Here is a 15018-nt window from a genome sequence, read left to right on the forward strand (position 1 = left end):
AGTGCTGTGGATGGAGAGATGCCTTTATCTTCTAGTTTTGGCCCCAGCCCTGGCCTGCCGTAAGTGGGGAAGAGATAGCTATGCTACAGCCCCAGCCCCAGCGCTGCCATGGCAAGGAGAGGTGCGTCTTTCCCCTCTCCTCATAAGAGTAGCTGTGCTGGGGAAGTAAGAGCTGAAGAGAGTCTTCTCTCCCTGCTGTAATCCTATGGTTGCTTGCACCCCCAAACCCTCATCCACCACCCACTCAGAGCACATCCCAGCTGGAACCTTCATTTCCTTCTCCAGACATCCCTCTCAGTCCTTTGTCTCAGTCCTGAGTCAGCCAACCCTGCTTCCCAGATCCTTGCCCCTCCCTGAGCCCCCTTCCCACAATCCAACCCCCTGAGCCCCAAACCCCGCCCCAGGACTTTTGTTCTCTGCACCGAGATTATGTGTTCCACCCCAATTCCATATTGGTGCCCATAACACAGTTCATTCTGCGCACGTGGGAAAAGTTACATGGAACATTGTATGAGACGAGCTCACACCCCATTTCACATCAGACAGTTCACACAAGAGAACCCCTAGAGCTGCTCTGACTGCAGGAAAACATTCATTTAGGTATCCAAAAGGGTGTCATGGGGAGGGAGAAAACTTGTTCTTCTTGGCCTCTGAGGCTAGAACAAGAGGCAATGGGCTTAAACTGCAGCAACAGAGGTTTAGGTTGGACATTACGAAAAAATTCCTAACTGTCGGGGTGGTCAAACAGTGGGATAAATTGCCCAGGGAGGTTGTGGAATCTCCATCGCTGGAGATATTTAAGAGCAGGTTAGATAGATGTCTATCAGGGATGGGCTAGGCCAGGCGTGTTCAACCTGTGGCCTGTGGGCCGCATGCAGCCCTGGACAGCTAGTAATGTGGCCCCACAAGATCGTAAATGTTTAACATTATTATGTGATTTATATACATTAACTATATTACATATTTTATATGCGGCCCAAGACAATTCCTCTTCACTCAGTGCAGACCAGGCAAGCCAAAAGGTTGGACACCCATGGTCTAGACAGTACTTGGTCCTGCCATAAGGGCAGGGGGCTGGACTCGATAAGCTCTCAAGGTCCCTTCCAGTCCTAACATTCTATGATTGAGAGCTAATACCTCATTGAATGTCTGTCGGGTGAAATGTGAGGTGTTTCTGATGTGGCCCAGGACTGCTTGTTATGTGTAACTGATGTAGCTCAAGCAGAGAAAGGTTTAGTCAGTGCTCATAGGTTCTATCACACTGGAGAACCCAAAAGTCAGAAAGACCTTATTGGAATATGTGAGTGTTTCTGGGGCACTGTTGAGAGGGTCAAATCAGGGCAGATTGCTTAGGAACATGGCTTCTTACAGCCCAAGACGGGTCCTCCGCTATAAGGGCGTCAAAAAGACCATTTCTGCTTGCCAACCGGCCAGCAAGAAGACACACAAATGGTTCCTTTAAGTGCTCCAGTTTCTGCTGTGCCACAGCCAGTACCACACCTTACACAGATGAGAAGTTATGAAAACCAATCTCACTAAATTCAGACAGGTCCTCCCAATCCCAAAGGACCAGCCACATGTTCAGATCAATTTATACCTTAGTTCTTACCCAAAATAGCGTGTTGTGCCAATTCTAAATGTAAAGATTTATTAATAATGAAAGCAAAGTTTGAGAGTAAACTGTTAAAGGAAACGAGTTACACACACAAGTTAGTGAGCCAGGATTATGCATGTTACTGAGATGGAATAAACGGCTATTTTTAAAACTCAAGTGAGTTTCCTTTTCTAGTTATGTGGTGTGTTTGCACACCCTTTGGGCTTGTCTACACTAGTGCAGATGAAGCATTTCCTTAAGCAAATCCTCCCATGCAGCAAGTTTGAAGTTTTACACCTCAAAGCGCCAGCTTGCGCCTAGCTTGCGGCTCACCCGCTGGTAGGTCACAAAGTTTGTTGTGTCTTCACATGAGAGTTCCCTGTATTGCAGGACATTGTGCTAGGATGTGAGATGATGACTCGTGATGCAAAGTGTGAGCATTTAATGGCTTTGTTCTTTCCACGGCCTAAATGTTCTCTGGTGGGATGTATGCTCGATCTCAATTTGAGAACAGTCAGGAGCTGGCCTTCAGAGATCCCTCGATGAAACTGCAGCCAGTCATTACTGATGGTATCATTGTGGTAATGTTGCACTCTGCTACCTTGGCACTGTCAGTTCTTCCTTTGGGAGAATTCATGGTTGGGGATATATTGCTTTAGGTGCTGGTGTTTCCTATTAGTTCAAGGTTTCCAGAATGCAGTATGGTAGCTTGCAGTCAATGAGTACTGCGTCTGTTTTGGGGATTTCGTCCTCGCTATGCCCAACAGCTACTCAGAGATTCTGGAATTCTTTTTCTATGTTGTTAGTCAATGCAATAGCTTGTGTTGTTTCATCCCCAGAGTGAATGATTCTGTGCAGCCATCTTGCCTGGACAGAGGGAATTAGGCTGGCCAGTCTCACTACTCCCAGTCCACCATCTCCGACCCCAGCATAAAATAAAGCTATTTGCAGGTATCAGCTGGTAAATGTTTTCATCCTTATGTTGTCATCAAAGGAAGACAGCATATTCTTTCTACAGTCAGCATGATCAGCAAAGTAGATGATTCTAGGTACAGTGAAGGTGTTGAGCATCACAAGCTTTTGCGATGGTTTCAGAGGTGCGCTGCTGGTTCTTCTTAGCCAGGTTTCAAGCTTATCTGCCAATGCCAATGTGGCAAAACCCATCCATGGGTCAAGTCCCAATTATTTCTTGAACTCACCTGGCATGATCATATTCACCTCATCTTGGTTGATTTTTCCAGGCGTCACATTTGCTAATTATATATAAGTAACTAGTTGGTTTTAGATCAATTCTGTGGTATTTTTGACTTGAACCTTGTAGAAAGCTTCAGGTATTTTGATGTTGGTATTCATGCCTTCCCATGTATCACTCAGCATCACTGGATCATATGCAATGGTGTTGTGATTTTCTGTGATCCCCATGAGAATCCCAAGCCATCCTTTTCTAGGGTTGAAATCAGAGGATTAAGTGCCAGGTTAAACAGCAGTGGAGAAATTAGGTCTCCCTGTTTTATGCCCACTTTTGTGTTAAGGTCTGCGGTGAGCTCCTGTTCAACATCCAGATGTCTTTGGAAGTTCTTGTAGGAATCACCAGTCAGGTCAACAAGGTGTTCATTGAGGCCCCACTGTCACGGCACCCTCATGATTGTTGGATGCCAAATCACATGCTTTTGCAGTGTCAATAAATACAACTCCTTATGACTTTTGGTCTTTTTTGGGCTGCGCCACTGTTGAGTGCAGGACCTTAAGGTTTTTGGAGTAGCCTGGTGCAGTGATAATATCCCTTTGGCATTAGTTTAAGGGCCATGTCTTTGCTTGTCTGTCAGAATTCTCAATAAGAGCCTTAACGCAACAGAGCTGATGGTAATAGGTCTCCAGTTTCTCACTTCTTTGAAGGCCTCTATGTCCATTGTTTTGGGGGATGAGTACTGAAAGACACTTTCACACCATGTATGATTCTGACAGTAATCAGCTGGGTGTTAAAAAGCCCTGCCATTGTGATGCCATCTGGGGCCACAAGACATAGGTCTCCCAGATTGACCTGGACAAGAATTTATATTCATCTCCTTGATGTTTTTGATGACCTCTTTAGCTGAGATCAGAATGTCAAATGCAGTATTATGTTTGGATGGGTCATCAGTCCTTTCAGGCTCAATTCATAGCAGAGCTGTTCCTGAAACAATGAGATGGAATGAGTACCGTGATGGAGTGAGGGGAGTGCATGTGAGACTCAGGCTGCATTAGTGTGTGAGACAGGCAGAGCAGCTCACAGTGGCTAAGGATGATCCCTGGGGCTGTACCCGAAGCTGGCAGGTAACACCTCTGACCTGAACAAAGAGCGTGGAGGAGCCAAACTGGGTTTGAATCAGTGGCAGCACTTAGAAGCTGGGGGGAGAAAGAGTTGGAAGGCAGCCAGCCTGGCTACATGGGAAGCTACACCCCAGAAGGGCACCCCTCATGCTCCTTTGCCCAGCGTGGGTTGGAATGACTGTCTCTGATTGCTGCACTGACTCTTCTGTGAGAAGCTGGGCCTCTGTCACCTAACAAACTTCCTGTTCTACCGGCTGAGTGAGAGTCACTCCTGCCTGTGGACAGGGTGCAGTGCTTGGGGACCCCTGAACCCATCACACTGGTGTCAGGAGTGGGATGCACTGCACCCATGGATGAGCTCCCAGCAGTGGCTGACTGAGCGCAGGAGAAGGAAGGAGCCTCACAAGAGCCAGAGGTGCCGGAGGTGGAACAGAGCAATTCTTGGGAGCTGTGCAATGCTGCAGCTTCTGCTGGTGAGTGGATACCCCGGGAGACAGCAGGGAGATGGATTATAGCCGACTCCTGAAGGCAGACCTTGCAGGGCTGTGCAGAGAGAGGGGCCTGACTGTGGGGAATGCAACCAAGGCCCAGCTGATTTGCCCAGCTGGAAGAGAGTGACTGATCCAGGGGGCCAGAGCCTGTCCCGGCACGAAGTGGCCAGTCACCCCCTGGGAGAGTTTCAGATCTCAGACAGGAGCCGGGGCTCGACGCCGTCAGAAAGACATGGTGCCCACCAGGTTGTGCTCAGCTAGCGGTAGTCCATCGCGGGTGGAGTCCCCTGTGGCAGAGGTGCAACAGCTGGAGCTCAAGGTGCGATTAAAGGAACTGGAAGCCCAGGAACAGGAGAAAGAATGTGAGCACCAGGAATGAGAGAGAGAGCGTGAGCACGAGCGCCAGCTACAAGAGAGACAGTGGGAGGAGAGAGAGCGAGAGTGGGAGCATGAGCGGGCCGTGGCAGAGGCGAGATGCCAAGAGGCCCCAGCTGCGGTAAGCAGGGAGAGGGCCAAGTGGCTCAGGGTGGCCAGTCACTTGGAGATGTGCGTGCTGGCCCAGTGTAAGGACCTGGGGGACCTGGATGGGTTCCTTACTTCCTTTGAGCGAGCCTGCGAGTTGCACGAGGTTCCCCCAGCTGAATGGCTCCGGCACCTCACCCCCTTGCTGGGCCAGAAAGCTGTAGCGGTGCTCAACCAGCTGGAGGGGCTGCAGCCTGGGGACTATGAATGGGTCAAACAGGCCCTGCTGCATAAGTTCGCGCTGACTCCGGAGATGTACAAAATGAAGTTCCAGGAGGCGCAGAAGAGGCCAGAGGAAGCCTCCCGCCTGATGCAATACTACCAAAAGTGGGTGTTCGGGGTGGGAGTCCAGTCCATAAAGGACCTGGTCAAGCTGATGGTCCTGGAATGATTCGACGAGATTTGCTCACCTGACCTGAGGGTGTGGCTCAAGGACCGGCTGCCCGTATCCACACAGCGCAGGGAAGATGGCGGATGACTTCACAAACAGCCGGGCCAAGTTTGAAAGTGAACCCCAGAAAGAGAGGGGGTCCCAGAGAGAGAGGGAGTCCCAGAAAGAGAGGGGGTCCCAGAGAGACCAGTTCCTGGCTGTACGACAGAGAGGATCACCTCTTGGGCGAGCCCAGGAAAGAGGGGCCGGCCGCCCACCACCCAGAGGGCCAACCAGGGCCTGGACAGAGCAGCTGGCCCGAGGGACACAAGACCCGGGCTGTTGTTGCTGTGGGTGGAAGGGGCTTAGATCAGCCCAGTGCCCCAAGTTCCCAGACAGGTTGAGCAGGCTGGGGGGTCATGGAGTCCACTGGGTGGAGTCCCAAGAGGTCAGAGGGGCTGGCGGCCAAGGCAGGTGGTGTCGAGAATGTGTCTTCGGCTTGGGCCGAGCCCGCCCCACCGCCCTTTGCACTGGCAAAGGGGAGGTAGCACGGTGGGGCTGCTGGGCCCGTCCCGCTAAGTGGGTTCTGAGGGGCTGGGTCTGTTCTCTAGCCCAGGACCAGCCCTGGCCACCCTGCTGCCCCAGCGGGGGAGACACGCACCCCCAGCAGGCTGGGGAGCGGGCCGGGCACCAGCGTGTGGGGCAGTGGGGCGGAGAAGGGCTGCGTGTGCTGGGGCTGGGCTGCTGTGGGACTGCAGCAGGGTGGCGGTGCGCTGGGCACCACGCGTGTGGGGGGGCCCCGGCCGTGCGGCACCGGGGGCAGTGCAGCTGCAGGGGAGACGCGTCTCCAGCCATGGCTAAACTGGCCCCTCCCCGTGCTGTGCCGGGCGGGGCGGGGAGCGAGCGGGGAGCTGAGCCCCGGCTGGGGGACACCCCCCCCCCTTCCCGGAGAGTCGCTCCGGAACCCGCCCCGCCCCGCCCGGACCGGGGCGGGGGGGCGGAGCATCGAGGGGACACGCCCCCGGCCCGACGTCACCGAGCGCCCGCGGGAAAGAACTCCCACCCCCGCGCTCAGAGGTTACCTCCAGTGCAGCCCCGCCCCTTCCGCGTCATAACCGCCCCCCGCGCTTCGGCCCCGCCCCCGATGCTCCCGCCCCCCCTCTAGCCCCGCCCCCGGCCGCTCTCACGGCGCTCCCCCTCCCGACACAAGAGCGCCCCCGCAAAGCCGCTGCCCGAGAGCGCCGGCTGCAGAGCATCGGTCGGGCGCCGCGGGACTGCGCGTTGCCCCGGACGAACCCGGCCCCCGCCGCGGCCCCCGCCGCAGCCCCCACCTCCCCTGTTCTGATTGGCCACTTCTACTGCCTGTCAGGAGCCGGGAGGCGTGTCCGACCCCTCCCCCCCCCGGCCCAGGGCCGGTCACGGCAGCAACCACAGCAGCTGGGCCTGAGCGCGCCGCGCATGCGCCCTTCGGCCCGAGGGGCGGCTGCGGAGCCGGAGCTGCTGGCGCGGTGAGCAGAGGAGAGGGCGGGGGGGGAGGGGTCTGACCCGCCCCTTGCGAGCGCCCGTGTGCTGCGCCGGCCGAACCGACCGCGCGGGGGCGGGGCCGCAGCACGGGCTGAGCAGCGCCCCGCCCCGCCCCCCCGGGAGCGCGTAGGGGCCCTGTGCTGCGCGCTGTGCCGGCCGGCCGGTGCGCGGAGCTCGAGGGGTGCCCGGTTCCCCTCCGCCTGCAGCTGGAGAGCCCCCCGGGAGAGGCAGCCCCGTCCTGGGGGCACAGCGCTGCCGGGGAGTCCACACCCCGCCTGTGGGGCAGGAGCCCCGGGAGATCACGTGCAGGGCACCGGCCCTGTTCCTGGCCCCCTTCTGCGTGGGGCAGCAGCCCCATTGCTAGTGGCCCATTGTTTGGGGCCGGCTGGGGAGCCCCCCCCATGCAGGGCAGGCGCCCCTAGTGCCAGGGCCACCGCTCTTCTCCGCGGGGCTGCGTTCGTGTTCTTCCGCGGCTGGGCAGGGTTCCTGCAGCCTTCATCCCTGAAGCGTCGTGTGCCTGCGAGCCGGCAGGTTGCAGTGCCCATCTCCGGGGTCCCCTGCCCCCACTCGCAAGCTGCACCCCCATGCCCAAGGCACAGCAGGGCAGGAGTACCGTGTTGGGTGCCCCTCTGTGGGGCAGCAGCGGAAAGAGGCAGGACTCAATCTCGCATTCTCAGTGTGCGCCCTGGGGAGGAGAAGCCTCTGTTGCCCATTGGCAGAGTCAGGGCTGGGGTCCTGTGGGGCAGTAATGCCCTGGCGCAGGATCCAGCCACCTCTCTTTCTCGCAGCCCCATTCTGGGGGGGGTGATTTCATGCTCAGCTGGGTCCCTTCCCCACCTTCCAGGAAATCACTGGCACCAAGCGTGGGAGGTCAAGGAGCCCTGCTCCCCATCGGTGACTCTCGGCCAACAGGGAGAACAAAAGTTGCATTGGTGGACAGGGATAGAGCAGAAAACAGGCTTGTCGGCCCAGGACACAAGGACAGTCAATACCATGCACCTTGGGGTGAGGGAGCCCAGGGCTAGGACCGAGACACCCCACCCACACTCACCCCAAGCCCAGGCCAGACTGACCCACACATCTAGCAGCCTCCCTCACCCCTCCAGCCAGCCCCATCCTCTCTCTGTTCTCTTCCTGGGCAGTAAGTCTTGTCCCTCCCTTCTGGGATTAGAGAGGACATGGGCCATTTATCAGCTGTTGCCTGCATGGGAGGCTGCAGGGAGAGCCTCAGTCAGTGAGTCACACCCCAAATTCCCATCGCTATCTCAGTATTTGACGCTGTTGCTGTGGAAACTGAGGGAGCAACACTGAGACCCCTAAAATCCATGCAAGGGAACTAAACCCCCCAGTCTGCCATACTCCCCATCCCAGCCAGGCTGAACCAGCTGCCACTCCCCAGCAGTCTGGCCTCACTGTAGTGCCACAGATCCAAACTCGGTATGTTGGGGGGCAGGCTGACCAAGCAGGGTTTTGTCCCTTCACCACCCCCACTTCAACCAATGCCTGCCACACAGGACAGAGAGACTACCCTGTTAGTTGGTATTCGAGAGAGAGAGAGAGTTGACGGTTGTTAAAGTCCCTTTTCAGTAGAACACAAACTCTCAGGTCTTTATCAGCCTGGCCTGGTCCACTGAAGTGCTTCCTGGTGGGTTTGTGTATTTGGAGGTTTTTGATGCCTCTTTTATGTCCATTCATTCTTCATTGAAGAGTGTTTGCAGTCTGTCCTACGTACATGATGAGTGGGCATGGTTGGCACATGATGGCATATGCTGTTAGCTGAGGAACAGGAGAATGTGCCCTGTGATTCCGTGATTAACATGGTTAGGTCCAGTGATGGTATCTCCAGAATAGATATGTGGACAAAGTTGGCAACGGGGCTTGTTGCAAGGAAAAGTTCCAGGACTAATATTATGATATAGCCTGTGGCTGCTGGTGAGAATCCTCATAAGGTCCGGAGGTTGTCTGTAGGAGAGAACAGGCCTGTCACCAAGGGCCTTCTGGAGTGTGGCGTCATGATTTAGGATGGGTTGTAGGTCTTTAATGATGCGCTGCGGTGGTTTGAGTTGGCGGCTGGAGGTGATGACCAGGGGTGTTCTGTTCTTGGCTTCTTTGGGCCGATCTTGGAGTAGTTGGTTTCTGGGTATTGTCTGGCCCTGTCGATTTTATTTTTTTACTTCTCCTGGTGGGTAATCCAGCTTTATGAATGCTTGGCAGAGGTCTTGAAGTTTTCAGTCTCTCTGTAGGATCAGAGCAGATGCGATTGTATCTCAGGGCTAGACTGTGAACGATGGATCGTGTGGGCTGTGCTGGATGGAAGCTGGAGGCATGTGGGTGAGTGTGGCAGTCAGTGGGTTTCTGGTGATTCGTACTGTAGCGTCCAGGAAATGTCTTTCTCCTGTGGAGTGGTCGAGGCATAAGTTGATGGTGGGGTGCAGATTGTTAAAGTCTCGGTGGAATTCTTCTAGAGAGTGCTGGGAGGGTCCTTGCACTGGACCCCAAACCTAACTGAACTTTTCATCGCAATGAGCAATTTAGCGCCTCCCCAGCTCTGGCTGCAGGAGGTGGGGCCCAGCCCATCCAGCTGGGCTTGCAGGGCTCCGGGGCCAGCTGTCCCATGAAGCTGGAGCCAAAGCCGTCCAGGCCAACCCAGCTCAGGGAGGTCAGTCCCCAGAGCAAGGGGCTCCTAGAGGCAAAGGGGCAGGGCAGGGAGGGCCAGGCTCCACCCAGACCAGTGTGGGGGCTTTATTTACAGACTGGCAATTGTGTTGGCTGCCTGGACCTGTCCTGCCGGGATGGCCTTTCCCTCACAGGCAGGCCCATGCCATGCCCCACAGGACAGCCCCTTCTGTCAGTACCCCCGACTGCCTGTACCCAGAGCCCCATACAGCTCTGCCAGACGCGTGGCCCCCTACCCACCTCCCCCGCCCACAGCTCCATCTCAGCTGCCCAGAACCCCCTGCTCCCAAGTCCCCCAACACGCACTTCCTTCCCGCCACCTCACGGCCCAGCACCTCCCCCCTGGAAACTCCGTGCCCCCCACCTGCCTCCTGGCTGCACTCACTGGCCCTGCTGGAGGGTAACTGTGTTTGCCAGGCTGAGTTATCAGCACATCCAGGGCTGGTCCTGGCGTGGGGAATCGCTCCAGCTCATTGGGAGTGGAGCAGTCAGCCAAGCCAGGGCCTCCCTCTGCCAGGCTCCCTCAGGACACACTTGCCTGGAGGGGCCCAGCCAAGCCCCCGTAACTCTTTGCCCCCCCCCACACGCCTGGCTGAGCCTGCCTAGGACTCTGCAGCGCTCCCAGGCTGCTCAGCTGAGGAGAGAGGCAGGGGCCGGGTGGTGGGCAGCAGAGACGGCCCAGGGCCAGAGATGCACTGGGGTTCTGCCCCATGGAGAGGGGACAGGGGACAGAGCCACGGCCCTTTATCTCCCTGCCCCCGGCCAAGTCAGAGGCTGAGCCTGAGCCCTGGGGCAGCTGCTCCCCCCGGTGGTGCAGGCAGCCCTGGTGTTCTTTCCTCTGCTGCTGGTGCAGGGGGTCGAAGCTGCTCCCAGCCCCCAGTGCTCACTCAGCCCATAGAGCCGCAGGGCTGGAGGACCCAGCCCCATGGCTGGCAGAGCCCTCAGGGAACAAGGCTCCCCTATAGCCGGAGCACCGTGTCCTCATTTTTAAGCCCATCTCAGCTGTCAGGCAACCAAAATTCATGGTTTCAGCAAGTGCTGCTGGCTGAATTGATGTACTCACTTGGGGGAGAACAAAGCCAGCAGTCCTGTCGCACCTTAAAGACGAACAATAATGTAATGAGCTTTCATGGGGAGACCCACTTCAGGTGCTGGAGCAGAACAGAGAGAAAACTTCAGTTTTTCTTTCCCGCAAAAGCTCACAACCTAATAGATACGATTGTTAGTCTTTAAGGTGCTGCAGGACTGCTTGCTTTGCTTTGCGAGGATACACACTAGCATTACTACTCCTCTGAGGCGCATTTTAGGGGGGTTCTGAAGAATCTGCTCCAACAAATCCTTGAAAACTTCAATTTCATAGACAACTGGGAGGCTGCCGTACCTGTAAACATGAGCGTATTTGGTTCCTGTTGTATTTAATTTCCCCCCAGCTCTTTTTTTTAAGGTGAAACCAATGATACATGGCCCTGCGCTTCAGCTACTTTTGCGGGTTCCCTAGAAGCAGCCACCTCCATCTGCAACTGCAGCTTGTAAATATGGCAAATAGAACCTGTGCAGCTGGGTCGATTCGTGATTTGATCTCCTGTCTTTTTCACTCGTTCCTCTTGGGAACTCTCAAATATATCCCACAGGTATTAATTTGGCGGTGGATTTCACCAAAAGGCTGTTGTTCTGAAACCAAAGGAAGGGTAAACATGGAGTGGGTAGAAGTTTTGTAACATAAGTGTGCAAATAAATCTTAGTGTGCTCACACCAACGTTCATTTTTGGTCAAATTTCTGATAGGTATCAATGGCAGCAGTTTATCTGCGAAACGTGGATCAGTACTGGTTGGGAAGTGTTACAAGGCTCCAGCCCCATGACGAAATGGCACACAAATGTGTGTGTTCTTTTAATGGTGACCGACAGAAACAGTTTAAGTTTTTGAAAAAGGACTCCTCAGACAGTGACGACAGTCAGGTTATATGTCAAACAGGTGGAGGATGTTTTTCCGTTGCTCATGGTGGCCGGGATGACATCACACAACATCTTCGAACAAAAAAACACAAAAGGGCTGAACGAACTCAGTGTGCAACGCCAAGAGTTTCGGAATTTTTGGTTGAGCAAAACACAGGCGCTGATCAAACACATGCAAGTGAGGGGCTGTTTGCTTACCATTCTGTGCGCCATGGACACGGTTTCAGATCAAGTCATTGTACCTCACAGGTGATTAAAAACCTTCACCAACCCAAGTTCTCGTCTGCACCTTCAAAATCTGAAGCAATAATTCGCAGTGTATTAGCTCCACTGTCGACAGAAGAACTACAGTGTGATTTGGAAAAGTGCTCGTTTATCACACTGTGTGTGGATGCATCAAACAAAAAGGGTCAAAAGCTGTTCCCTGTTCTCGTGCGCTATTTTCATCCAGATAGTGGGATACACACCAAAATTATTGATTTTTCTTCTCTGCCGTGTGAAACTCCTGAGGTGCAGTGTGAATTTCTGTATCAGTTAATTGAGAAACATTCTCTTGGTGAAAAGCTTGTTGGGCTCTGTGCCAACACCGCCAATGCAAATTTTGGTGGTGCTAAATGCGCTGGGAACAACCACGTATGGCGGAAACTGCAAGTGAAACTAGGGAAAAAGATCTTTGGTATCGGTTGTGGTGCTCACGTCGTTCACAATTGCCTGCAAGCGGCAGCCGACTGTCTTCCAATTGATTTAGAGTCCTTTGCTCTGAAAGTTTACAAATACTTTCACATTTACTCTGTGCGTGTTGAAGAATTGAGAGAGTTCTGCCAATTTGTCCACCTTGAGTATTCCAAATTGCGAGAGCACAGTAGCACCCAATTCCTTTCTCTTGGTCCAGCGCTAGAACGAATTCTGTTGACTTTTGATGGCCTCAAGGCATATTTTCTCTCTCAAGACAAATGCCCAACACTGCTCAAGAAAGTCTTTGACGACCCTTGCACAAAGCTGTGGCTTGCTTTTGCTACTAAGCAAATAGGCATCTTTCAGAAGACAGCAGAAGCAATCGAGAAAAGTGACGCATCACTTACAGAAGTTGCATTGCATATTCGTGCCCTTCAAAATAATTTAGCAGAGAGGCTCAGAGAAAGATTTGTCACATCACACACAAAGGTCCTGCTGCAGTCTTTGGTTGAGGGCGAGGAAATGAACGAACAGGAATTTTATGATGCAGTTGATAATTTTTATTCAACGTCTCTGATGTACTTGGGGCACTGGAAACCTGCCTTTGAGTGCACGGAAAAGCTCGAGTGGGCCCTGTTGAGAAGCATGCCGGTGTGGGACGATATCCAGAGCAGTGTTGCCATTTGCTGCACAAGAATTCCCACCCTACGTTTGATAGATGAGAATCGTCTCTTTGATGAATGGAGAAATGCAAAACCAATAATTTCCTGTCACATGGCCGACTGGAACATGCAGAAAACCCCCATTTCTGAAAGGTGGCGGAAAGTTTTTCAGGAGATGGACAAGAAGGCAGTAGAATACTCCAATCTGGCAAAGGCGGTCGAGTTTGTTTTGTGTTTGCCAGGCACCACAGCCCCTGTTGAACGTGTCTTCTCAGTCATGAATGCAGTTTGGTCACCTGAAAAATCACATCTCAGTGATTGTACCAGGAAGGCCATTTTGTTGGTGCAAGTGAATTTTGACCTAGACTGTGCTGCGTTTTATGAGAAGTTGCTGAGAAACAAGCAGATCCTTCAAAAAATTGCTTCACAAGACAAACGCAGTCAGCCAGAAATACCGCACTCGGGACGACAGCACGATGAGGGCAAGGCCGACACGTCTCAAGAGCAGACGCCACTTAATTGTAAGTAGATATTTGCAATTTGTTACCTAATAGTTATTATAGTGCAGTGTCTTTGTAATGGGCGCTTAGTAAACTCAATGTTGTTCTGAATGTTTGTACTGCCTAGATCTGATTGCAGTTGAACTCGCTGAAGTCCAAGTAATTTTACTAAGTGCCCTGTGTTTGGAATGGTGAAATATGGTTACCCCAGAGCCAAAGGGGGACTACAGAATCTCTCCCTGTCCCCCAGGCTCTGGGACTGCAGAAAGGGACTCGCTGGCTGCAACGAGTATGGGATGCTGTGGGGAGCCCCTGGCCCTGGCCAGAGCCTCTGGGGCTGCCGGGCGGGGGGGTGGGTGGGGATGGGCTCAGAACCCATAGCCTGGGCTGCAGCTGAGAGAGGGGAATCTCCAGCAAGGCCAGTCTGGCTCTTCATAGCAGCCTCTCCCTGGGTGGGCAGCATCCCCAGCCCAGCCAGGGACTCCCCCAGCGCAGCCCTCTGGGAAGGGGAGAGACCTGTCCCCCACCTTGTTTCCTCTTCAGCCCCTCCCTGCCTCCCCCTTTTGTCTTTGCTCGCTCTAATGCATTGGCCAGCCGGACTAGAGGTGAGGGTGGTGCCAGGTTCTGTTGATCCGGATCGATGCTCCGATGTTGACAAGGAGAGGAACCCAGCTCTGTCGTGGGGCACACGTCTTCTATAGCTCTTAGTCCATAGTGCTGGTTCGGTCCCACTGCCCCAGGCACTGGGAGTCACCAGTCAGTGGCAGATGGGTTTGACCTTTTGCCAAGGCCCCAGGTTTCTGTGTGACTCATCACCTACCTTGGTCTTCCTCTCTGGGTGGGTCACTGCTGTAGAGTCCAGCTCTCATTGTCCTTCAGCCACCAAGTCTTTGTTGTGCAGACAGGCGGCTCCGGGGGTAACTCTCTCAGCATCCACATTCACACCTCCGGGTGCATCTCACTCACACTCCTCCTCACCCAGGCAGCGCAAGGTTTCCAGGCTAATACCGCGGTAAGGTGGGGTCTTAGGTCCTATATGGAATCCGGCACAAAGTGTCTTATGACTATAAAATAACCAACGTAAAGGTGAAGACAAAGGCACAAAAGTCTGTGGCCTGTTAAAAAGCTACGGGGCGATACAAAGGTGCATCTTAATACAGCGTCCACTGAAAGGTACGTGACTGTCCACGGCTCCTACAGCCGCCGCTGGGTCCCCGCCCCCACCAATCGGTGTCTGCTTCCCGCTCAGCCCCCACCCACCTCTGCTGCAGCTTGGCACCTTTTATGCCTGGCAAGAGTTGGGCGTTGTCTGGCCACGGGCGAGGGCAGCGGTGAGCACTGAGCGCCCCAAGCAGTGGCTGAGCCGGAGCAGCTGGTTCTGTGCAGTTCCTCTCGCTGCTCCCCGGGCAGTCGCTGGGTCTGTCTCCAGGGGCGCCCCGTGCTGGGTGGGGAGGCCTGTGCTGGGCTCTGGTGGCAGAGGGGCAGGGCAGCAGGGAGTGGTGCTGGCACTTCGGGGGGAGCAGCACATAGGCTGGGGGTGTCTCTGGTTTGCAGGGGGCTGCTCAGGCCCCCCCCCCAGCTGTTGCTCCTCGGGATGCACCGAGCATGCTCAGTACTGGCTGCTGTGGCCGCTGCCCTCAGGTGGGGCCAGGCGCAGCTCTTGGCGCATGACGGGCAGTAGAAGGGGCTAATCACAGCGTGGGGTGGGCAGGGTCACAGCAGGGGGCAGAGGTGGGGCT

At 54.6% G+C, this 15018-nt stretch overlaps 1 protein-coding gene across 4 annotated transcripts in view; it reads left to right on the forward strand.

Annotated features, from left to right (window-relative positions):
* Window positions 1–15018, forward strand: part of LOC142004355 (uncharacterized) — a 44657-nt gene that overhangs the window by 15139 nt on the left and 14500 nt on the right. For 3 of the 4 annotated variants that reach the window (XR_012642984.1, XM_074981949.1, XM_074981950.1), the window contains exon 1: window positions 11319–13300. The exons of the other annotated variant lie outside the window; for it this stretch is intronic. Coding sequence is in view for 2 of the 3 variants with exons in the window: in XM_074981949.1 (XP_074838050.1) it covers window positions 11353–13300 (1948 nt within the window). In the remaining variant the exon portion in view is untranslated. Of the gene's footprint in view, window positions 1–11318; window positions 13301–15018 lie in introns of those variants that run through there. 4 annotated transcript variants of the gene reach the window in all.

This window comes from Carettochelys insculpta, chromosome 31 (assembly GCF_033958435.1).
Source record: "Carettochelys insculpta isolate YL-2023 chromosome 31, ASM3395843v1, whole genome shotgun sequence".
NCBI lineage: Eukaryota > Metazoa > Chordata > Testudines > Carettochelyidae > Carettochelys > Carettochelys insculpta.